This window comes from Varroa destructor, unplaced genomic scaffold, assembly GCF_002443255.2.
Source record: "Varroa destructor unplaced genomic scaffold, Vdes_3.0 BEIS01000003.1, whole genome shotgun sequence".
Lineage (NCBI taxonomy): Eukaryota > Metazoa > Arthropoda > Arachnida > Mesostigmata > Varroidae > Varroa > Varroa destructor.
Genome location: NW_019211456.1, coordinates 55,999,432 through 56,023,919, shown reverse-complemented (window position 1 = coordinate 56,023,919; position 24,488 = coordinate 55,999,432). Strand labels below are relative to the sequence as shown.

The 24,488-nt window shown below is 38.0% G+C and overlaps 1 protein-coding gene across 28 annotated transcripts in view; it reads left to right on the top strand.

The window, feature by feature from the left end:
- The window catches only part of LOC111248198 (uncharacterized), a 36,217-nt gene that overhangs the window by 10,032 nt on the left and 1,697 nt on the right, over positions 1-24,488 (top strand). For 5 of the 28 annotated variants that reach the window (XM_086984351.1, XM_086984355.1, XM_086984356.1 and 2 more), the window contains 3 exons: positions 3,771-3,889; positions 22,333-22,452; positions 23,030-23,172. In XM_086984351.1, the coding sequence (XP_086840477.1) occupies positions 22,339-22,452; positions 23,030-23,172 (257 nt within the window). In that variant the 5' untranslated portion in view covers positions 3,771-3,889; positions 22,333-22,338. The other 23 variants (XM_086984354.1, XM_086984357.1, XM_086984353.1 and 20 more) reach the window with 12 other exon arrangements.

Genomic DNA, 24,488 nt, shown 5'->3' with positions numbered 1-24,488 from the left:
TGATCCTTCTGCAAATAAAACATTAGAAAAGCTCGAAACAGATAAAGCTAGCCTCATATTCTACAGTGGTTATTGTGAATAAATGGCATTTTTATTGGAGTAACGTCTTTGTGGCGATCATGAGCACGCTGCCCTGATACGTTCCTCGTTTTGTAACGCTTTTGCAATTGCACAGTTACAAGCATTGCTATGGCGCGTAGATTTGAGAAAATATAATTCACTCTTGTTTACATCATTACCTGAGCTGAGCGGGTATGTTTACGAGGCACTTCAATAGCCGGCCCATTGAGTAGAACTAAAAAAAGACAAAGTAAATACAATTGCAAGGTAAAACTAATACGAATCAAGCAATAATCCCTTGAGTCACAACCTGAAAGGAGATTGTTAGGCAGGGCTTTTACTATATAACGCGGTAAACGTTCGTCTAGCATAGCTAGGGCCAAAAGACTCAAGGCAACCAACTAAGTTGACAAATTAACTTAACTAATTGAAATCAAAATCATTGGTATGGTTCTGTAACAAGATAGTATAAATTATCATGGTTGGTTCTGGGCTGATGAGCGAAAGACGCAGAGAGTTAGGTTAGACGCATGATTAATGCACACGGGAGAACAACTGATTAACCCTATGATTTGCTGATCGACTGGTCAATGCGCATCTCTGCAAATGTATCTGCATGGTAATCATGAAGAAGAGTAAGAGACAGCGTATTTCAAATCTCAGCGTTAACAGATGATGATCAAGAATTTACGAAAAAGAAACGGTAGGTCGAACAGTGAATAGCTACAGAAGTGACTGATTTAATTATTCTATTATCTCTGAGCTATGTTGAAGCAAGCCCGAAATGTATTCTGAAACGAGATGAAGCTCCAAATAGCACATAGAATAGGACCAAGTCCTCAATGACTTCCTAAATGAAGTTATTATAAGAGATATAAAATAGAAAGTATATTATATTCGTAAGCAAAAACGTCGCACAGGCAGCGACCATATTCTGTCACCAATTTCCGGTTTATGATGGCTAGCAACAGCGGGTCGCTCGTAATTCAATTGAGATACCAACGATCTATGGCTTTTGCTATTACCTAAGACTATTGATGTTATATGATTTGCCTTATTTAATTGTTAAATATTATTTAAAACCTTGCAGCATATTCTCTCGGATCATTAAATATGTTAGACAATTTTTTATAATTTTACGAGTGATTAATACAGATACATTTGTCGTATGGTTGATATAGCATTCACATCATTATTATAATTATTGGCTATCCGCCAAATCAAAGTCAGCAATTCTCTCTGTTATCATTGCCGATGATTTGTCCTACCGAGACACAGGCAACTATCGTCTGAATGGTCATATTTTTCGTTTATTAAATAAATAATAAAGAAATAATTCTTTAAAAACACAATAAAAAAACTATATTTATTAAAACTTGTTGCTCAAAAAAGCATTTTGGCAAATGCTCTCTTTGAATGCTTTTTGATGCGATTTAACTGAGATAGTGTGAACGAGTTTGTAACAGACCTCTTAAACTCTTACTTATATATTAGCGTTTTTCGACGATATTATAGCCACGAAGAATTACAGGTCCTTCGTTAGAGGGACCTCATAACAATTCTGTTCAGAAAACAATGCTGAAAAATAGTATTGTATCATATACGTTTGATCATCTTGTGAACGGAACTTTTACATGTCTTCTCAGATGTATATTATGTCAAACCACCTTGAAACTTTAGCCCAGAGCATTTGCTCTCATCCTCAAACAATCGTAAGGTGTTACCCAAATAGCTTAGAGCTTACCTCACGCTATAGTTACTCAAAGATCTATTTCTCTTTTAGGCAGAATATCGCCGTCCACAGTTTCGCAGAGTATCGTATCAATTAGCCCATAATATGTACCAGCTACACCTATCTTTTGTCAGTATTTCTTTCTTGAGAATGTTTCCTTCTCGGGATAATGTGCGGCAGACTAAAACTCGGTTCGTAAGAGTGAGAATCAGTTATGTTGTTGCAGCACCATATCTGATTGTATATCATCAGACTCGTAGATGCCCTGTTCCCTGCAAAGTCAATCTGGTCACCTATGCATGGCCATGCGAGTTTATGGTTTAGCTCATGTGCCTCGTTGCACCTAAGTCGAAGAAGTCCTCACCGATTTCTGTAAATTTCTGCTTTTATTTTCTGAGGTTAGTTTTAATCGTTTCTATCACAGGTAGCTCTATACGGCAGTGCAAGATGAGATGTGAAAAGCGATTGCCAGTCATTAAATATAATCTCGGTATTAATTTAGTTAGTTGAAATCCTGCGCTGTGATATCCTTTCGAATGACGCGCACATGACACTCAATCGTTGGAACAGGAATTAAATCGGGATCGCATAAGCTGAGGGTAGTTGTGAGGGACAGACGATGAGGTTGAGATTTGATCTCCTATACAGTCGGCATTGCCGTCCCGCATATCTCGGAAAAACTTTTGCCATTGAGCAACCCTAAGTATAGAAACCCGTTAACATAAGGACCACGTCCTGAGTGGCGAAGTGCAAAATGCCAGTGGTCGCGGCCTAGCATAACTTAGCCTAGCCTCCATTGTTTCTATCTGGCTCAAATTTACTATCATGCTGAACTTTGTGAATGCCACGATGCGCATAGGCGTCGCTTAAACTAACTTCCTCACTTTTTGTATTTCTCGGATAGGCCTTCCAGTAAAAAAAAGTGAGCTTAAATTGTTTTTACAGTTCGGATCAGGTATACATGAGAAATGAGAAACTTTGGCCACTTCATCACCGATGGTGGTTGTCCTATTGGTTACCTTATTGGAATCATCTTGCCCCCTCATAAAATTTCAAGGCAATCTTCCAGTTATTTGATTGCAGTTATTACACTGCAATTTTTAGTTATACAACCTTGAATATTAATCATCGCCCCATCGTCCCGTTTAAGTAATCACTCTATTAACTCAGGCTTTTAAGAGAAACTCAAAGAAACATTTGGTCTAATCCTTTTTGCTATTGATTAGATTTCTCTCATTGGAGCCGTTTATATTGTACCTAGCCTACACTATTGCTTGGATGCCCATTCTTCTGCGTGTATAACTTACCTTACCACCTTTAGTTAATTTCTCAGTTTATGTTAATCCCATAATCTTTATATATTCGTTCTATTCTCCTGTTCTCATTAATCTCATGCTCAGCTAATTAAAGTACTACTATTCAGTTTTAGTTCGGATCCTAAACCACTTAATAGTCACTTTAAAAAAAAAATAGTTTCTCAATCTGCAAATAACTCTTTAGTAGTAACCGTACGTTAAGCGATATTGGTAGGCATACATTCGCTGTTGCTCAAATACGTTACGAAAAGACGTTATTACGAAAAATCCCAGCACAATCAAATTATAAGTTTACAGACCAAAAATTCTGAAAACGCGAGGGCTTAAAAGGCCTGAAGTAGAAAAGGTAGAAAAGTCTTGAAAAGACTAATTGTTAAAATTAATTTAAGTTTACATGCTCCAAAACGGCCGTTAATTTCTGTACCGAAAGCCTAAGCGTATCAAAGACGGCTTTTTGATCCATTTTGACGAATATAAGCCTTTTAGCTCAAAAGCCAGTTAAGGATCTTCCATGCCCCATAGGGTCGTGCCTCAGATTTTTGAGAAGTTTTATGAAAATTGGAAATAATGTGCACCAGGTCGATTGAAGAAAAAAAGAAGTTAAATATTTTGGTGGGATAAATACTGCATAATATAATAGCTAATTTTCGGTTAAATTCTAGAAATGACACACTGTCTTCCGCAATGAGTTCGTTACTATTCGTGTGGAAAGAATTGGAATTTGCGTGGTACATAGAGTATGTAGCGGATGAACGCGTATCCGTCAAACTTTGTCCGAATGGTGAGTGTAACATTTTTCGATACCCAAAAAATTATAAAAACGACTGTAATAATAATACAAATATTGTAATAATTTGAGGTAAGAATGCAACAAATGTTAACCGTTAGCGTTTGCGATCAACATTATTTTCAAATATCCTTAGCCTTATTTAGCTCAATATTGCTATTATTATTATTATTATTATTACAGTGTTCGTATGTTTTTCTTCCTCCCAGTTAAGGATGATGTCATAATGCAACAGCCGAAAGAAGTCAAACGAGATTTAGTATTTTTTCTATGTTGGGACACGTCATGTTATTATCGCAACACTATCTACTTCCTTATTGTCTCAGTTTCTGACGTTTTTAATTACGATCACTCACGAAGCAAATATCATTATCTGCTAGAAACTGGCAATTAATCGAAAAAAATTGAGTATTTGTTGTAGAGAATTTTCAATCAGCCGAATCTTGAGTACAGCACATTCCTTTCGATGACTTTGAAAAGGGTTTTACAGTATGCAATGATGCCCAGTTGATCATCTCGATACTGAAAACACGATGGATAATAAGTAATTTAATGTAATTTTGCACCATAAGTCGGACAGAAAACCTGAGATATGTCTGATACAGTTCCGAATACCAAAAGATCGAAATACACATTCTAATACACGGCAGCAAGTTTTTCGATGATCTATTCTATTGCTATTCGAAGGTATTCCGTGGTATTGTCAATACCTAGGAAATTTGAATGGCTAAACATAGCTTTATTGAGACATATTTGCAATTACTTCCGAATCGGACAAGCATAAGAGTATTCTTTGTGGAAATCTTCTAGGTACAGATCCTGGAAGAAATTTCCGTGACATACAACAAATACATGTATATTGTGTGTATTTATTTTGTATAAATGTAAAATGAAGATTATAAAGCTGTCAAGTGTCTTTCGCTCCACCCTATATACGTAATATATAGCAATCGGATTGCATATCACAGTTTTACACAACAGAATGTTCAGAACACAACAGAAAAATATTCAGCCTTCCTTTGAATGACAATAGATGATAAGTGGAATCAAACTAGCTCCTTTTTTCGTCCCGAATCGTATTGCTTCACTATGTGTAAGCGGTGGCAGTAAATGCGCATTCTCTTTCTTTTTTTTGAAACGTTCATGACAATGATGAACGAGGGGACTGGACGTTGACCTTTTCATCAGCCGTCAGCAGTCGCTCTTCTTGCCAATTTTTATCTGTTTAACATATTTATTGTGGTTGTTGACTAGAGAATGATGTTTACATAGAAATTCTTTTTCATTACTTATAGACCGGTACGTTCAAATTAAGTAAAACTTTCGCAGGCAGGCTATTTGTTATAATGGGCGTCCATTCAACATCTACTCTTAATAACAGACAAAAGCCAGCCCTATCTAGAACAAAACAAACTCGTCATGGCTAACAATGATGTGTCATTTTCGAAACTTGAGAAAAGATCCGCTATTACCCAGTGTTTATGTGCTGGACAAACCCTTACAAAAATTAAAAAAAACCTCTTTTTTGCTCGGTATTGACACTTTTTTCCTTTTCATGCGGCTTCTCAAAAATATGAGAAAGACTTTTCTGAAGCTAGTCGAAAGATCCTATATAGCGATTGAATTTAAAGGGCTCAAAAGACAATCTTTCGTACACCTAGGTTGTTGATATCGAAATTAAGGCCCGCTTTAATCGAGTCATCCAGATAAACCGTTCGAAATGACTCTTTCAGCACGTAAGGAAAAGCATTAACATATCTATTATTGCTTAGATATAGTTTTAGAAGTAAAGCATAAAAATAATCATATATTATATTATAAAAGCTCTATATTATTTTGATTGCGTCATTACTGAATGGCTAGGTTTCCTGTGATGGACCCCATTGTAGTTTAAATCATTCACATCGGAACAATTCCAAATTGAGAAGTACAATATGTTAAGCTTAAAAAAGTAATATATTGACGGCGAAAAATACGTGATCTTGGAAGGGGAAACTAACTTACCTAAGCTTAGCCTACGGTATGCTTTATAATTAACGGCTTGTACCGTTAACTACAAATACTAGCAAACATGGCAAAGCCGTTAGAAAATGACTGTTTTAAGGTTGATCTATCGGTGTGGTGTCTTGGATGGTTATATACCTCTATAGAAAGAGTTATACATGTATAATGAAATTAAGAAGCTAAGAATTACTTGTTTCCTGTCATAGATTTAATTGTTGAGATATCGAGTGAAGAACCCTGCTGAAGTCAGGACAATCAGATAAGAGTCTAATCCCTAAATAAAAGTACTGGACAATCATCTAGAAGTTATGTTCATTTTACTTGCTTATAGGGAAGTAAAGTTGTTTTCACTGTGCCACGGACAAAAAGCAGGAAAGCAGAATTATCTATCTAATAAAATACGATTTATTTAGATTATGATACTTTACCTTGGCTAGAACGCCTTTAAATTTACTCTATTAGTTTCTTATAAAATCATCTTACTACTCATCTGTAATTATTAATTGATTCTGTCGAACTCTTCTAATTAAACGTTGTAGTTATTCACACAAATTTGATTAACGAAAGTGTTTCACGATAGCCATTGAATTGCGTTTGGATATCAAAGGCGCCAATTTTTTCATTTCCGATAGAGGCACATGAGGAGTGAAGTAAGTTGCGAGAGGCTAAATATGCTATAATATTTTAAATATGAGATGGTTTGGCGTGCTATTTTTCGGCATCTTTTGCTCTTTTGAAGACAAGAAAAGTTTTCGATGAGAATGAAGACACCGTTAAGACACGTTGTAATTACGCGCAGATTTTTTCTATCACAGTTTATTTGATATTCTTTTGTTTGCTTTTCGTCATCGTTTAATTCTAAAAAAAAAAATAAGCATATATTAAAGTAATGTCAATCAATTTGTTAAACTAATGTATAAGAAGGTGATACTAATGTCTGTATCTACGGTATTTGTACCTTATCTATAGTGATTAAGGATTTGCAAAGGCGGCGGCGGCGTCGTCGTATTAAAAATTGATCGATCACTTCATATCTGGTTCCGCCATGTTTCTCTGGTTCATAAAAGTTTTTGCACTAAAATTACTATCATATATTGAAATAGATTCTACAGTTTGTAAGATCTCAAAAATGCTTATTTCGATGTACAGCAGATTTATAGTTAGTGAAACGGCGTAATGAGGTATATACACATATAGTTTATATAGATATTAAGCGGTCTTTCTTCGAGAAAGTTTTATCAAACGTTTTAGGAATGCTTGCAGCGTCATTGTTGGACATCTGTTCGCGTTAACGGCGAAAAAATGAAGAACGACGTTCCTCAGGTGCATGCATACTGGTGATGATAATATGGAATGATAGAATTATATAAACAACGCTAGTCCAGCAGTCCGGTGCGATGTTGCCCTGCTCTAACAACTACATTGGCACAACTGCAAAAGCCATTACATTATAAACATTTTGAGATCACTCTATAATATACACGGGGTTAAATGTTAATGGTCACTAACTTTTGGAAATTTGGAAACGGTGAGAGTGTAACAAGTCCTACAGGCTTTGTTTGCGCATGATTCTTAGGAGGCAAGTTAATGTATTCTGTCGAATTTTCGTAGTCTTGCAAGGGGGTTGGGCTGGCATCAATTTATGCTGAGAGTAGATAGAAATGATGTCATTATCTACTGCAAATAGACTTTTGGGGGCAGCAGTAGTATACTACCGTCTGCTGGTCTGGCTATGAGTGAAGAAGGTTTGAGCCTTGGGAAGAAGAAGAAGAAGGGGCTATGGATATTATGATTATGGGACGGTAGCAGCTCCAATGTTCGTATTCGTATGCGATGCGTGTCCCGCCCTTGGGCCCGCCGCGTTGGGCTCTGGGCTTATTTGGCTGCGAGAAGAGTGGCATCAAAGCCGAGAGTATGGCTGATGTTTAGGTAGATAGTAGACGCTTTCAAAGAGAAGCCCTTAGGAGCGGCATCAAGACTGGGTACGCTACCACCGCCATCACTAGTAGTAGTTGTAACACTACTAGCAGTAGTAGTGCAGGCTGCTGACGAAGGGACAGGGCGCCGGCAACCGGGTATCGGCTGACTGGGGAAGTCCAGGCGACGCAGCCTGGGCTGGGGTTCAAGCGGGGGAAGACGAGGGAGTGAGCACATTTGAGCACATTCCAGACATACCTCTGCCACTCGCTACCCCCGCTACTGGTGCTGTTGTCGTCGTCGCTAGAAGTTGCTGACGACGACGACGACATGCACACACGGCAAGCACTCAGCTGCCGGTCCACAGACTTCAACGCAGTGAGCAGTACGGCAAGCTTCGCCAGACCAGCAGCGGCAGCAGTGCTAGCTGCTGCAGAAGCATGCATTGCTGTGCTGCTAAGCTAGTAAGCAAGTGAGCTAGCTTGCGAAGTGGAGAGTCTCGCACCACAAAACGGGCGTGGAGCAGTTCGGTACGCGACTCGCAGCGCTGTTGATGGTGATGCTGCTGTTACAGCCACCGCCGAAACTGCGCCGGTGGCTTCGCATAGGATCGCGCTCGCCGTTTCGGGCCTGTCGCTTTGCTCTTTTAGGCAGAGAACGGTAAACGGCAAAGGAAGACTCGTCCAGAGAAAAAGAAGGATCATTTCAGAGATAGAGAGGGACTTAGAGAGCGAGAAATAGAAAAGAATCTTCCAGCAAAACAGCGATGCAGAGTTAACTTCTGCAGAGAACTGCCTCCACGACCCCCCGAACGGCAGCCACCGGCAGCTTCTACTGCTGCCACCTCGACGGTGTGGGGCTCTTGGCTGTGGCTTCCCTCTTATGCACACATTGCTTCCAGAGGACCGAGGGCTAAAGCAGCGAGAATAAGGATACCACTGCAGGGTAGCAATGGCTGGTGGAGCACCGATGGCTTGGAGATGCGATTCAGTCAAGGCAGAAAAGGCAAGAAGCACAACGAAGTACATGGAAGGATGATACAGGGAGACGCAGATATAGGGAAAGAGAAGCTGAGGAATAGAAGGCTTGAGTCAACGAAGGAAAAAGAAGACGAAGTTAGAGATAACGCGAAAGAAAGATGCAGGGCGGAAGCCGGTATTGCCGCAGCTGTAACGGCCCAAGTGATTGGGGAAGTCGGAGAAAAGTTTTGTAAAGGTTTGAAAGTTATCGTAGCCGGTGTCGACGGCAATACCTCACTTCACGCATAGCGATACCAAAATGTCGCTGTGTTCTCGCCCACTTCCGTTTGAAAAGCCGACAAGAACTTACCGACGGGTACTCATTAATTTCGTTCTTGATATCACCTTATTCGGATAGAGAGAAATACGTTAAGTAGGCACGTGCGATTACAAAGCAGCAAAGGTGAATGTGTGACGCTCATCTGACGAGACGTGTTCTTTCGTGTGATGGCCTTTTTCATACTCGGCAGTGGACGTAAGGGAACAGGAAATACTGTCAACACCCCTTTTTCCCTATTCCTCATTACTGTGATCACTTGACTTTTCTTGGTGTGAAAACACGATAATGCAACAGCATGATTAATAGTTGATTCTTCGGTCAAAAAACGCCCCGCATTAGTTCTAGAAATAAACACTAACCTAGGTAATCATTAGTTAAAAACTTTTGGAATATTGTTAACTTTGCTGCGCACATCTTCACACCTGGTCCTGTTACCAGAGTATATCGCACAACATGGGACTATTTGTTCCTTGCATCCAGCTGTTGTCCTTTAGGCGAGGCAAGCACATAGCTTTGTGATAGGTAGCGCCACTTAGTAAAAGGCCTATGACAGCAAGGTTGCGATTTTTCGGAAAACCTTGGCCCTGCCCGTTCCATCTTTCCACCATCAGACTCGGGTAACATGCTCGAACTCCCGCGTGGCACAGTTTGCTTGTTCAAACTGAGCTTTAATTTTTTACTGTCAATCGTGGAGTCTGAAGCCGGCGTTGTGAATATTCAACAGCTTTTGAAATGCACTCGTTGTGGCTTCGATTAATATAACCCATGATCTCTTGTTACGTGAAACAGACCGCCTTGCCCGTCACGATCGCACCGTATTTCCGAAGTAGCACAGTGGAACCTTTAAGGCTCGAATCATATCACTGGATAACACTTTCTGAGAGCTGAAAGTAGAGGAGACAATTGTCCCTCATCGCTAAAACACAGAAACCCTCACTCCTAAGAGCTCTCAGGGTAGACCGCAGACTACCCCAGTTCCCTCATATGGCTCTTTCTCTCAATTATTTGTCCATTAGTCTTGGCTTGTCCGAACCTTGCTGCCATTAAATGCTGTCAGCGACAAAGCTGCGACTAGCTTACTTATACGATGTCAGACGGTCCCTTATATTTATCACTGATCCCAGCCACCTTTACTAAACAATTGTGATATTACTCGTTACGCCTATATGTATATATAAGTATTGAAAATTTAGGTCCGAAAGTTTACCCGATTCAAGACAATATCCCTCAGAGGGCACCAATTTGCTTGACTATTTTGTGGATCGCTAGAGTTATCTTTCTTTATCGCAGAAAATGGAGCCGATTGGACAAATACTTTTCCCCCAGAGGGAATTTTTATTTCAGTAATTCATAGAGACAGTGTAATCTTAGTTTAGTTAGTTGTAAACCTATGCCAGTAACTTCTTCCTGATTTTCTATGTTTGCAAACAACGTCGCACCTTTATGAAAATTATATTGAAAGAATATTAGATGAAAATTTGTTTTTAAACTATATTGCAGGAGAAGCTATTAGGTTACCGCTCTTAAAGAGTAGTCGGTCGTTACTCGATGTTACCTCGATGGTAAATGTAACTAGCCTTTTACCCGTTCAAAGATAAGGTAAAATGTATATATGTATAAAATATATATTTGATAGCAAAAAAGGTGTGGGTAACGGCTGCGGATAGCACTTGTAAACTGCTAAAAATCTTAAATCCTTTTTCTCTTTGTTCAACGTAAATCGACTTTGTAGAGTGGTCGATCGATTTTTCTGGGTCATCATCGAGTTTCATCTTGGGAAAATCTGCACGTAAAATGTCTATTGTAGGAGTATTTTTTTACCAAGCGAAATTCTTTTTTCCAAAGAGCGTCATCCGGGAAAACTAAACGCTTTTTGTGGTTTGCTCAATAACTGTTGGAAATATGGGAAAGGTTCATATGGGAAAGCTTCATACAATGCGCGCAAAATTTAATTTTGAGACAAATTTTCGAATTTTCACTTTTTTATTTACTGTAGCGTGAAGATTTTTGACAAAATGGTTCACGACATATAAACCATCCGAGTTCATTAATTGCAAATATACGAATACATACAGGAGGCGTGTGCCTCATTTCATTAAGTTGCGAAATAATTGATAAAATCTGAACCAATTCGACATATATATTTCATTTACTTTGATCAAATGAATGCTTTTGTTCCGGTGATACGATTAATCGAAGTAATCATAGAGTAATAATAACTGTAAGAGGGTGCGAAACCGGGTTGGCTAGCGTCTGCGTACACCAGTGAAGGTTGTGCCAGTTATGTGGCTTTGTATTAGCAATTTTAAAACAGTTCAATTATTTCCATCGGTGAGGTACGTGCAGTCTACTAACGAGCTCTTAGATTATTTCAGTAGGAGAACGGGATTTGTGGAGCAACCGCAACAAAATAAACAAAACACAATTACTATAACGTAAGAGGTGAGATCTCAAATCAGTTGCAACGAGGAGGTGCATATCTGCTATTGAATCATAGTTTATTTGGTTAGATGTAGCGCAAATCAAATTCTACATTTACTGCAAGTATCTGCCAGACTATAACCTACGTCTTTGAAATAGTTCTTTAATGTTTTTTTCGAAATATTTTTTATGTGTTGATAGAGCTATGTTTTACTGAGATTTGAAAAATGAACAAAATGCTAGTCAAATAAATACATGATAATTCATGTAGGAGGTAAGTTTTCGTTAATTTACATCAGTCAAAGGCTGTTGTCGAGAAATCGGAACATGTCACAGTTTTTAAGTCGAAACGCTATTTCAAGGGGTAAAGCTTAAAAGGGTAAGGTGATTTTTTTTACTACCAATCAAGGGATCTCGACGTACTGAGCGAAAACCCTATACATGTCTTTGTATCTACAATTATTATTTTGGCGAGAAGGAGGCGAAAAACTTAAAGACCAAACCCCCATATCTATTTCTTCGACGCGGCAATTGGGTGATAATCTATTCTGTGTAATCGTTTTTTGTCATTTTAGAGAGAAATATCAAAATATCTGAGACATATTTTCTATGTAATGTACCATTTTTTCCTGGCCTTTCTTTAACCAGTCAATAGATCCCGACAAGCTGAGTAAACTTCTTTTATCTGGCATAGATATTTTTGCATGGAAAGGGCAAAACACTGGATGTGTCAGTTATTTCGCTTGTATGATTCGGAAATAACATTAATGTACACAAAGGAAAAAATATTTCTTTGCACCAGTCAACTGTTCATAATGAGCTGAATGAAATATAATATATGATCTTATACCTGAATCCTGTTTTGTCTCATTGAAAATGCCGCTTAAAAAATAAAACTTTAACGTAATATTCTATGTAGAAGAAGTGCTTTTTTCTATCACACGATAGATGTCGAGTAGTATATGTATCGCTATACCTACACGCATATATCGATGTAAAAATATCCGATATATCAATAGGTCGTATCGATTTGCCTATGCAATAATGGGGTAAAAACGAACCCTTGAATGATTTCGAGCGACTTTTTAAGTAAATATTTAATGAATGCTAACTGGAGTGTTGGATTTAAGCGTAACTATTGTAATTGTAGCTACAATAATTTCATATGGACAAATTAAATTAGTTCATTAAATTAACGCGGGACAAGCTCGAAGCGATGCCCGCGGGTTTCGAGTAAACATCCAGTACATGTCTTCACATCTAAAATGGATATTTCGGTATAAAAATTGAAATGCAAACGTGATATCTAGTTGTTCTTTGTAGCAATAGGGTAAACATTTGTTCCGAGGGAAATTGTAAATATTCTATGAGCGAATTTCTAATAAATGTCGACTGAAAAAGCTAGCGTGGCTGATATGGCGAATATTTTGGTAATACAGTTTGTTTCCCAAAAATTTTTTTGAGAGGAACATAAAAATATCCAAAATACGTTTGATGCAAGGTACCACTTTCTCAATGATACACTCGATACCGATAGCCAATTGACAGATTTCGATTTGCACTTGAGTTTAATAGAGCGCATCTTCATACGGCCAAAATCGATATTTCGAACTGAAAAAGGCTAAAAACTATATGTTTAGGTGAAAATTTTCATTTCACATGGAAGTCTATGTAGAGGGAGTCGTTCTCAGTATCAATCAAAAACTCTCGATGAATTGAACTGAGATGCAGGGCATGCTCATATACCTAAATTAAAAATTGGTGATCGAAAATGTAGCTTCTGTGTTATAGAGCTTTCCTCAACGTCAATTGCGACGACCATGCTAAAAACACAGTACTTACATATTTCCATACAACAATAAGAAGAACATGCATTTCGAGCTGCTCCCGAGTGATTTTTTCAAAGCATTTATGATATATATTAATTGAGCGGTCATAGTGACTCATGAGGTGATTATTTCCCTCACTCATTTTCCGGGAAAAACGTCAAAAAGCATCTGTAAGTATTCATGGTGAAGGTTTAAAACACTGATGAACATATTAGGATAGGCTAAGGATATAGCTTCAGGAGGGAAACGGGTGAGGCGGGACGGGGTAATTGTAACGAAATGTGTATTCGACCCATTGCTTCCGTTGCCTTAGATGAGAAATCAGATGAGGTAAATTGGTCAACATCAAAACAGATGCGAGACAAAGCTTGCTGGTCCGTGCAGTATACACTATGCGTAGTACATATGTATTGTCATATGTAAGTAAGGCTTGTACATGTTAGTATATAAAAATATATATAATCAGCGTTTCTTTTTTGCATGAACTTTTCCCTATTAGAAGTTAGATAAAAATCAGTGTGTAATTACGAGCAAATTATATATTATCATCGCAGTATCACACATAATCCTGCCAATGTTAATATTGCAACTATATATAACCTTATGCATATATCTTATCTTATTATCCTATATATATGACCTATTAGTTATTTCGTATATTAGCATTACATTTCAGTGTTTTTTTCCATTAAAATGCTACATCTATCTCATCGTTCGCTTCCTGCTTTCACATTGAGTATTGTCTGATTTCACTTCAAACTTGAGAACTTTTCTCTTTTATAAACCTGCCTATGTGGGTTGCCGATGTAAGTTATGATGGTTTTATATTAGGTTTCTATATAGTTTTATATATTCTATATTAGGTCAGCATACACAAAACCATGTCTTCTAGTTTAATGGGGAAGATGGAGATGCCCTAAAATTACGCAATGTATAGGGGAGAAGATCATGACGGTGAAAAAGGCCTGACATTTATAGCTTCACTTTAGCCAGACCGTGAGGTGTATTCTGGGGATTCATCTGTCGTATTTATGGTAGCTAAAATTAGCATTTGCCATTTGGAACGATCGATAGACTGCATTTATCTAATACTGATGCACTTCTATTGCTGAATTTTCTTTTGTCAGTTCAAGTCTCTTCTTCTAACACCCATTTACTATAGTTGCATACAATATGTACTTCTCTATGTACCCTTACTTAGCGATTCCGATGATGTCCTTTTTCTTTTTTCTAAGCTTTTCGGAGGATGCGGTCTGTTGGAACCATTATTTACTGTATTCACTTAAATACTTTGTAACATTTATTTTTTCTCTCGCTCATTCTTTTGTCCACAATAGATCTTTGATATAGGTTACTAAGGACAGAAGGAATATGTGGCACATAAATACAGACATGGATTTTTCCTGATGAAGAACAATGGTTGGTATGTTGTTTGATGTTGCCAATTGTGAAGATTATTCTAGATTAAGTTTGCAGGGTATCTTTTGGTGTTCGATGAAGAACTGTTTTGAGCCCAGTTCTCGTCCTAATACCTATATCCTGTTCATGATGGGAACGTCTCTGCCGTATTAACACTCACAGACGACACAAATACATTTGCAAAGATTAAATTAGTAAAACCTCTGAGGCCAGATTCTATAACAAAAACCCAATTGAAATACAAACATCAACATCATCCAAGACTTCTGGGTGCAAATAAATGAGATATAACACCTATTTACAGACAGTATGCTCAGCCTAGTACTTCAATCAAAACTATCTTGAAATTTTTACCTCTGTCTAAAAAATGTCTTGCAGACATCAGTTTATTATCTAGGTTGATGTGCAGTAACCTCGAACAACAGATGATTTGAACACACCATCATTAATCTTTTTCGTATGGCACTGCAACACGGGCAGAATATACTTTTTTTTTTTACTGGGCTGCTACGAATTTGACAAAATTACACTCCATAGATAATCTCTAATTTCCTAAGCTTGCCTTGCGTAGGCATTTACAACTCTATGATTTTAAGGAATGGAACTTGCCTCTTTATTGTCTTGAACTAAAAACAAATATAATATTTTGCAAACTCCAAATGGTAGATCTCGATTGCAAAAACATGGCACTGATTGCAGGCAAGCGCTTTTTTAAAATTTGTTGCCTAAATCATTGAAAGTCTCAATTTAGAATTATGTACTAGTAATTTTTGGTATAATAACTAGTAATATTTGGTCCTGATTGACACGCAGTCGGAGTCACCACTCTATTTCTAACGGTATTTAGGCAAAAGCACAATGCAATAATACAGAAGAGAATAGGTTTATTCATATATGTCAAGGTTAATTGCACACATTACCTCTCGAAAGTACATGTTGATTAATAAATTAAAAAGCTTGACGCATTCTGTATATGATAGGATACTCTAATAACGATAACGCTTCTCTGTGAACGAAGAGCCAATATGTCTTTACCAATTGTTCAATAAGGGCCTACCAGCTTTCGTGGGAATGATATGCGAAGCGTGTCTTAAGTCAACATATAGTTTAGGATAGGATGGTCCCCTGGTGATTCACACTAATGAAGGGAACTTTCCTAAGCTAGACTTGGGAGTTTACCTATTGAGCGGAGTCGCAAACGACTGCTGCACGCGATCGGCCATCCAAATATTATTATCGTCTAGCTTAAGTCATTTTGAAAGTATCGTAGTAAGCTAGCCTGGGAAAAAAAAACCGCAGTAGTGATGGATTAAAAGTTCATTTGAGGCCTGGAGGGTTTATTCCTCTCATTACAATGTTGGTTAAACTCTGCAATAAAAGTCCCAAATTGTTAATTGACGCGAGGATAAACTGAATCGGCGCAAGAGTTTTGCAGTGGCTGTACAATGAGAAATGGCAAAAAGCATAGTAACCCACAAATCCCCTATGGGCATGTTATCCGTCTATTGTAGAGTGACTGTGCTGCCTGAGACATATATTACAGCAGTACAGTCATCGACGCTTCATGTTAAATCAGTTGTACATGCAGAGCGATCAGAAAGGCCGTAACAGATATATGCAACAGCATGAAAAGAAAAACTATAATAGGAAAGGGGCGCCGCTCGTGTTTTCACATTTCGGTTGGTTCTATACGACTCGGTTTGTAGAGTTCAATTTTTACCGCTAAATCTGTCGCAAACGAGATACAACAAAAGTGCGTACGGTAGGCTTAACCATACTAATGCACTTAATAATGCAATTTCGATTAAACTAGAACTTTGGAAGTCTACACTAACTTCTAAACGAGAAAGCTGAAAAAACTGAACAGAGCTACCTTTTAGGATTGTAACTGCGAATGCGCGTTATTTTATGTTCCCAAGTTGTAGTTCAGAAATATTCTGATTTCTAAGTAGGCATTATTTATAAAAAAAAAATAACTTCTTCGCTATTCTATAGAACAATCGCATAGATAGTTTTGTTGTACGCAAAGAGGCTGCTTCTGTCATTGTTTCTTAACGCGATCGGTATAACTTGGTACTGCTCATATGTAATGATATAAACCCGTGTAAATATAGTGCTATTTCAATTACATAGAAACAACCTTTGTTGATTAGACTGAGACTGTCGTTGCTTTTCGTTTGAAGACTTTTTCGGTACTATGAAAACGGCTCGAAATGGCTTATTTTAATTATTAATAATGGAATCGACTCTTTATGTATACATTCTACCTCCAGCTTTTGAATTGCATCTTTAAGCACATAACAGACTATTTGCGATTTGTGAGTGTACATATGAGAGAAGATTACGTTGTAAGCACGAGCGTTAGTGGGGGATAAGCTCCGCTTAAAGGGTGTGCACTGTAGCAGGGCTTTAGCACTATGACTTGCTTAGAAGACAAATTCTGTGTTGTTTCAAATCGTTGCTCTATAAAGAGAGTACACGTACGTAACAATTTCAGACTGATCTGCAAGCAGGCTTTCCGATCTCAAAATCTCAAGCCGGTAGCCGTCAATTTCGATACAAACAGTGAAAAAAAAATAAGCAAGAGAGCAGATCACGAAGGTTGCAACAGACACACGCACCGAAAATTCAGGACTGAGAGTGTGATTGTAACATGCCGACTATATGTCCTAGTAGTAATTGATTTCGGAATTTAATGTACCTTTTTTTCTGTAGAAAAAAGCCACCCTAATCGTTTTTTGTTGGAGACAAGACAAACTTGTCAAACGGTTAACCAGATCTGTTGATAATGATTGAAATTAAATAATGGTGATCATCAAAACATATTATCTATAGCTTTAGGCTAAAGATGATTTTACTATTATGGTACATTTCGCCATAGAGCTAAAAATAATAAATAGAAATATAACTAACTACGGCAGGTTTAAGTTCGACCGCGCCTCTCAATATTTTTTCCATTGAACCTTTCCACAGTAACAAGAGTTCGTTGAAGCTAAAATTAAACTTTCCGCAGTAACAGGGATAACCATGGCCTTCTAGAAGGCTGTGGCATGTCACTGTCATAAAAACGGTATGCACCTATACACAGACACAAAAACCACTTAGGTTCAACTTAAGGCAGTCTCCTATGTTTTGAATCGGCTTGGAGCGAAAAACTACGAAATATTTAAAAAAAAAGTCTATACGACTTGTAACTTGTGTTTTCAATTAGTGTTTCGTTTTGTAAACACAAATTTTTTTTTTGTTGTAAATAAGTTACATATAGCCATTTAGGATCTTTTTTTAGTGCATCGCAGGAAAACAAACAGTTCGTCTGGAATGTGTTATTTGCAAAGCAGACTAATTATCTTTTACTCATATAAATGAAATGGTTAACATATTAGTCGTTATCTTAATTCAAAGCAGCTCATACGCGTATGTCCATGAAGAGAACCACCGTTAATAAGATTTGGTGTTAGGCGCCTAGGCAGACGTAAGCGTCCGCGGTGCAGTTTTTCGATCAAAATTGACCAAATAAGTACTAACACCTTTAGATTGTCATAGAAAGTTCTGGTGATGAATTCAGATAATTCAACATATCTCAATTAGAACTTTTAAGCGATTCATTTTGAAAGCAAAACAAAAATTGACACAAACCGAGAGTGCCTGTGGAAGAAGCCTGTGGTCTGAAGAATGAGAATTTTTAGAATAGAAATGCGCGAGACTGTTATAATAACAATATAATTAAACTCGAAATTTTGCTCGTGTCGTAGATGGTTCAACAGTTGAAGGTGAAATAATTTCCATACTACAGGATCAAGTGGTTAGTTCATCGTATAGTATAAGCTACGTAGGCGCAATTAAAATGAGATAAGCACAATTTATAAGATATCTTTTGGTTTTATCGAACAGCTCACTTCACCATATAGCAGAACGAATAGCCAAGACTATGAAGAAAACTTTTAACTAAATAATTGAGACACACGAAGCTATAGCAGGCGAAGATCTACTTAGAAGAACCTCCAGAACAAAAGCAACAGATTTAGGAAATAAAATACAGTGTGGCTGATAGAGTTTTGTAAGGCATATTCAAAACGTAACATTGCAACTGCTAGAAAGATATGAAGGTGGAAAAACTCGATAATCATGGCCAACGACTGTTAATTAAAGTAAAGTAAGCCAGCAAAAAATAGAGAATTAGAAACAGTAACGGTCGAAGACAGTTTAACTAAATAATAAATAGCTTGCAAAAAGAACCGCCACGTCAATAGGATTATAACATTCGCCGTTCGCCGAATAAGCAGAATACAATAAAGTCAGTCAACCCTAGAAATAAGCTAGTTTGAATAAATACACCCCTTAACCTTGTAAAAAAATTGCGTTGAGAAGGAAACGTGGTGATAATTAACTCAGCGTGCTTTGCTATCAACAATTAGAAGCATAGCACTTACTAAGATCTACAAGCAATATAACGAAGAGAAATATATCTTTTTGATATTTTTTCCTTAATTGCTGTTTTATTTTTCAGTATTTTAATGTTAGAACAGCTGCTGCTGCTGCTGCCAGTTGGTAACAGTTCTACTAAAATGGGATATCAGTGTGTGTGCGTGTGTACAGCTTAAAGGTGATCAATGGTTTTTAGAAAACAGTTCTCGAATTTTTGGCACAGCTCAGACAATGTGGTATTTCAAGGTACTACCTTCACGAACAAACGTTCATAATTGCATTGCTCGATGAGAAAACAGGCAAATGCAAAAATTTCGAAGAAACATTAACATAAACAATAAAAATGTTCATGCTGAGACATACATTGTTCATGTAAGCGATTTTAAAAATGCATAATGATGACTCCATGCCAATCAGTGATTGCAACTGAGAATCCTGAAAAATCATATAACCACACGGTTAAAGTACAGTTTACTGGTGTTATTTTATTTGTTCATTTATATTGAGTTCGTGTGAATAATAACACTGCAGTGAAACGGTATCTATTTTAAAACTGTAGTCATTCAAAATTACCTTGCGGTTGAAATAATATAATTAACATGGTACGCTGTGAGATTCGATGTAAATGAACAGCTGTGGCGTACAAATTTTAATTGTCGTTGAAATTAAATTACGCTTAAATTAAATACTGAAGCTATCACAAAATGAAGTTATTCTAAAAAACGACAACTGTTTATAAATCTGTGACGTCAGTATCAACTCAACGATCGCTTCGAAATACGAATGCCCCGATACGTGGACAGCGCGCCTTGCTAACTAACAAAAATGTCAGACTAATAAACAGCTGCGAAAGAGGCTAAGACAAAGAAAAATATGATTTGCTTATATATTCGAGGAATATGGTGCAATGTTAGATAATCATAGGGCGTTTGTGGAGTGTGAAAATGTCAGAGTTTACTGGTAAAATGATCGACACATATGAGACAGTTTCGTAACATTCTACGCTGTTCGAACGTTTGTGTTCCTCTATGCATCCCGTTAAATATACTGCTTAGTTACTATCAAATATATCCGAACAGTCCTTATTAGATGTCACTAGGTGGAGTGAGTCCATCTGGGCGACTTATCAAGATCTGTGTGAAACACTGGCGGCGCTACTGGTTGGAATGTTTAAAGCACACCAACGCATAATGTAATGTCACGCCCAAAAGATACTTTCTCATAGTAAATTTACGTCAGGCGTGGAGTCGGTTCGTTAATCTACGTATATATACATCGTTGAAATTAAGCTTTTCTTAACGCTCCATGATTGTTTGATTCGGGCTCGCGGCATAGCTGTGTCTCAATAAAAGCGTTAGATGTTTTCTTATCTAGCGATTGCCGCTGCTTACATCACTTCGTCGTTCTGCATAAGTGCGTACTATGTATGCCCAATCGCAGTCCCTGTGATCCGAGGCAATTAGTGACCATCGACGCAACGTCTCGTTCACTTTCTCCTCGCCCGCCATGTCTGTTGTTTTTGTTCCTTGAACTGCTGCTGACACAGCGGTTACAAAAATCTCCCATAGGCTCATCAGCTGGCATCATCAAAGCTTTTTGCGATAAAATATTGATATATAATTGCTGCTAATCCAGTAAACTGAGCGAAACCACCTTGGTGACGCAGCAGTCAAACTGTCATAATGATTATGCTGATCACGATGATGATGATGATGATGATGATGATGATGATGATGGCGGCGTTTGCAGACGGGCTATCGCAACACAAATAGCGTTATCGGCGGTACCAAACGGGGGGTTTTCATCCACAACACTTCATAGATATCATTACTCCATTAGCTACGGGACTTATGTGAAAGTTAGAGCAAAGCATCAGGTGATGCGGATCCGAAGGCAAACTGAAGAGGAGAGAAAGACAAACGGAATAAAGAAGCTGCCCGATTTAGGCAATAAGGGGCCCCGTTCTATCAGCAAGACATAACCACCAGTGAAGTAATGGTCGCTTGTCGTCAACAAGTGATCCACAACGCTGCGATTAAATGAGTCTGTGGGGGTGGTGGGGGCTGGCTCGGTGCAAAGGGAAGCAGTGTGAGACATGGGCCATGGTCTTCAGCAGCGGCAGTTAGCCCCGTGACCATGACAATAACGACTGGGCTATGATGTGAGCGTAAAGAATCGGCAGCTCTCACAAATGAAATTTCACATGATCGGACCGTGGAGCCAACAGTTGTTGATTATGGTTGTCGTTACGGTGACGGTAGTGGAGAACAAAGACAATTTGATCTAGGAAGATGCCTTTGGTGGTAAACCGTGTCGCGCTTTGTTCGTTAGCAACGGCTCAATCGATTCAACTACGTGAGCTTATAGTGTGAACGTATAATCTTTACCCTCAGGTTTGGCCACATCCAGGTACAAGTGCACTTGCTAACGTCTGCCCGTGTCTCGGTGGAGCGGACAGTTACTAAGTTTTACGGAAGTTGTGCTCGCATGCAACACTTACGTGGTGACTTTTAGATTATCTCATCTATTACAATGGTTTATGCTCTGTGTATGTACAATGGCTTCTAGTACCGATGTGCCAGTTTACACAATCTGGTTCAGAATAATGCAATGACTTAAGCTCCGCGTTTTGTTCAAGCGGAGGTGGGTTGGGGGTTCATGCGTGTCTATTATATTTTTAAAATATCACTACCCATTTAGGAAGAGAAGATGAAAATTTTGATGAAATACCGAAAAGCAACATAAACAGGATTGAGAATAACTGCGCCATTTCTCCAAAGCAGAATACGTATTAAAAACCGGTCCTCATTAAAATACCAAGTTTTAGCACGCACACGTATCAAAAAACGAATTAAACGTATCTGCAGACATTATAGGTCGATTGATTGACTTTCTGATGGGCTAACCGGATGCTGATTTACAAATGGTAACATGTTACGATTGTCAATGTGAACTAATAATGTTAATGTGCCACTATTCCCTTCTATTGTAAGACGTATACATAGAAAAAAAAACGAACTACAAATAACAGCTATGAAACCGATGCCAGTACAAAACTTTCCCGGATAACGAATGTAAGATAAGCGTTCCTCATTCTTTGTATGTCGTGTTTGTTGCACCTAGTGAAGGATGAATCTACTTCCGCATGTGCTCTGTTCAAGTTTATTGATCTTACCAGCCCTCATCCACCTATCTGAGAGTACTCATCACGTCGAAGGAGTGAAGCACGTCATAGCACTTAAGGTAGTGGTTCGATAATTAAATGTAAATATCCAGTAATTGATAGATATTTTCCAAGTTTGGGAAGAAACGAAAGAGAAATGGTGACGTTACAGGCACGAGGTCAAGCGTGTGCCCATGGTGAATACAAAACCCATAAACGAAAAGAGGAAATATTTATCTTAAGTGATTATAGAAATATATTCGAATCGTAAATTTGTCTCTGTTAATCGTTATTGATATTTGTCTTTGGGTTTTTAAATAACTCGATTGTGTCGATTTTGTTACCTGTCGATCTAGTTCTAGGTACTTCTTGATTTAGTTTTTAATTAGTAGGTTAATATATTGGCGAAATGTTTACCTTGTTGCCATCTTCAGCAAGAATGTAGCGGAACCCATCATATCATAACCGGTAGATAATCTGTTACACTATTCCACTGCTATCGGGACTGCGATTAGTTTAGGTGGTGTTGCAATCAGTACCTTAGAGCTATGATAGATACAGTTCTAATAAACAACATGGCCCAGTGACCGAATAAAGTTATTTGCGGCCATATTTTGCGAATGAAAATAAAGTACATTTTGATGTATCAACTTATAGGTGGTACACAAAAAGATGAAGAAGTATCTTCCAAAGTTAATCAAGTCAATTCACGCGGTCCCCGTTCCCGTGCCACTTTACGTGGCTGTACCCGACAAGAAGGGTTTTATACTTCACACGACTAGACTCCCTGACCATCTACCGTGAGTATGCCAACCTATTTTCTCATTTCCCAATTACCGTACAGTATGTATACGTGTAGTGTCACAGAAATTTGAACTTATGATCTCCCGTGACAATGACCAGCATTCACATTGGTAACGTGAAAAATAATAATAATAATAATCGTATCTCGAAGGCAGCAAGTAAATTACATATATTTTTGACGATATAGATAGCTTTGTAGAAACTATAGATGAATGCACATGTGTATCAATGTACTAGTAGGTATAATTAGGGGGTTGCGAGCAGGAGTTGTTGTCTCAAGTCCCGCTAAAGACACATAATAATACAACAACTGTAATAGGGAAACAACCGGATACATATGATTTGTTAAACGAGTATAAGTTTTGCATCTATATACTTTTTGGAAGCACTAAAGTTACTGCAATATGATGTTCAAAGTTCAGACGTTCGAAGTTCTGTTTTGAAAAAAAAAAGTTAAATATATTTAGTTTCGTTTGACGGCAACCTTTACCCTATATATTTGTACACGTCAAGTAACACAGTGATTTTCTAAAGAAAAGCCAGCGCTGCAGTCTAAAGCAGAATCATGGACGCTTTAGGGACAATTTCAACCGTATATGACTGACATTGTACAACTTGCTCGTCGCATTGCTTTCTATGATATGCTAAAAATGTGCTAGTCCGAGTGCAACGTCTATACAGCGTCTCTTGAACGAGACACATGGCTGTTGATGCAAAATGTTGGGCAAAAATCCACGTTATCTCTATATCATTAAGAGAAGATTTGCCCCTGCCGGTAACATGTGCTTCGAAGTACAGAAACGGCGGAGAACCACAGCCTGCGAATGTTCTGCAGCAGTCGACATTGCAAGACTTACGCAAGACTTTTCATAAGGTCCTTACGTCCTTGTCAATCCAAGAAGCGTTAATGATCTTGTCGCAGAACATGTGAACGAGCATTTCCTACGCCCTTTTTAAAAAATCGGGCAAACTAAGGCTATGTAAACCGACCAGCTGTTCAAGATTTTCGTTTGACCGGTCCTAGCCATATTTCCTAACATGATATTGGTTCAGGCAACAAGTTGCTTAAGTTAGCATTCGGGACTAGATGTCATGTTTTCTGTAAACAAACGTTATTAAGAAATTCAATGTTTGGTCGAATCCTTTCAGTTGAATAAATCGTAGTGTTTCTCTATAATAGATAATGGTAGATTCTGTTTTCGAAATTCATGACAGTGGCTTTTCCTTAAAAACGACTACTGTTTTTTTCATTTGAGTATTGTTTCCTCCACAACGCTGTAAAAAATTGTAATACAATTTAACTGGCAAATTT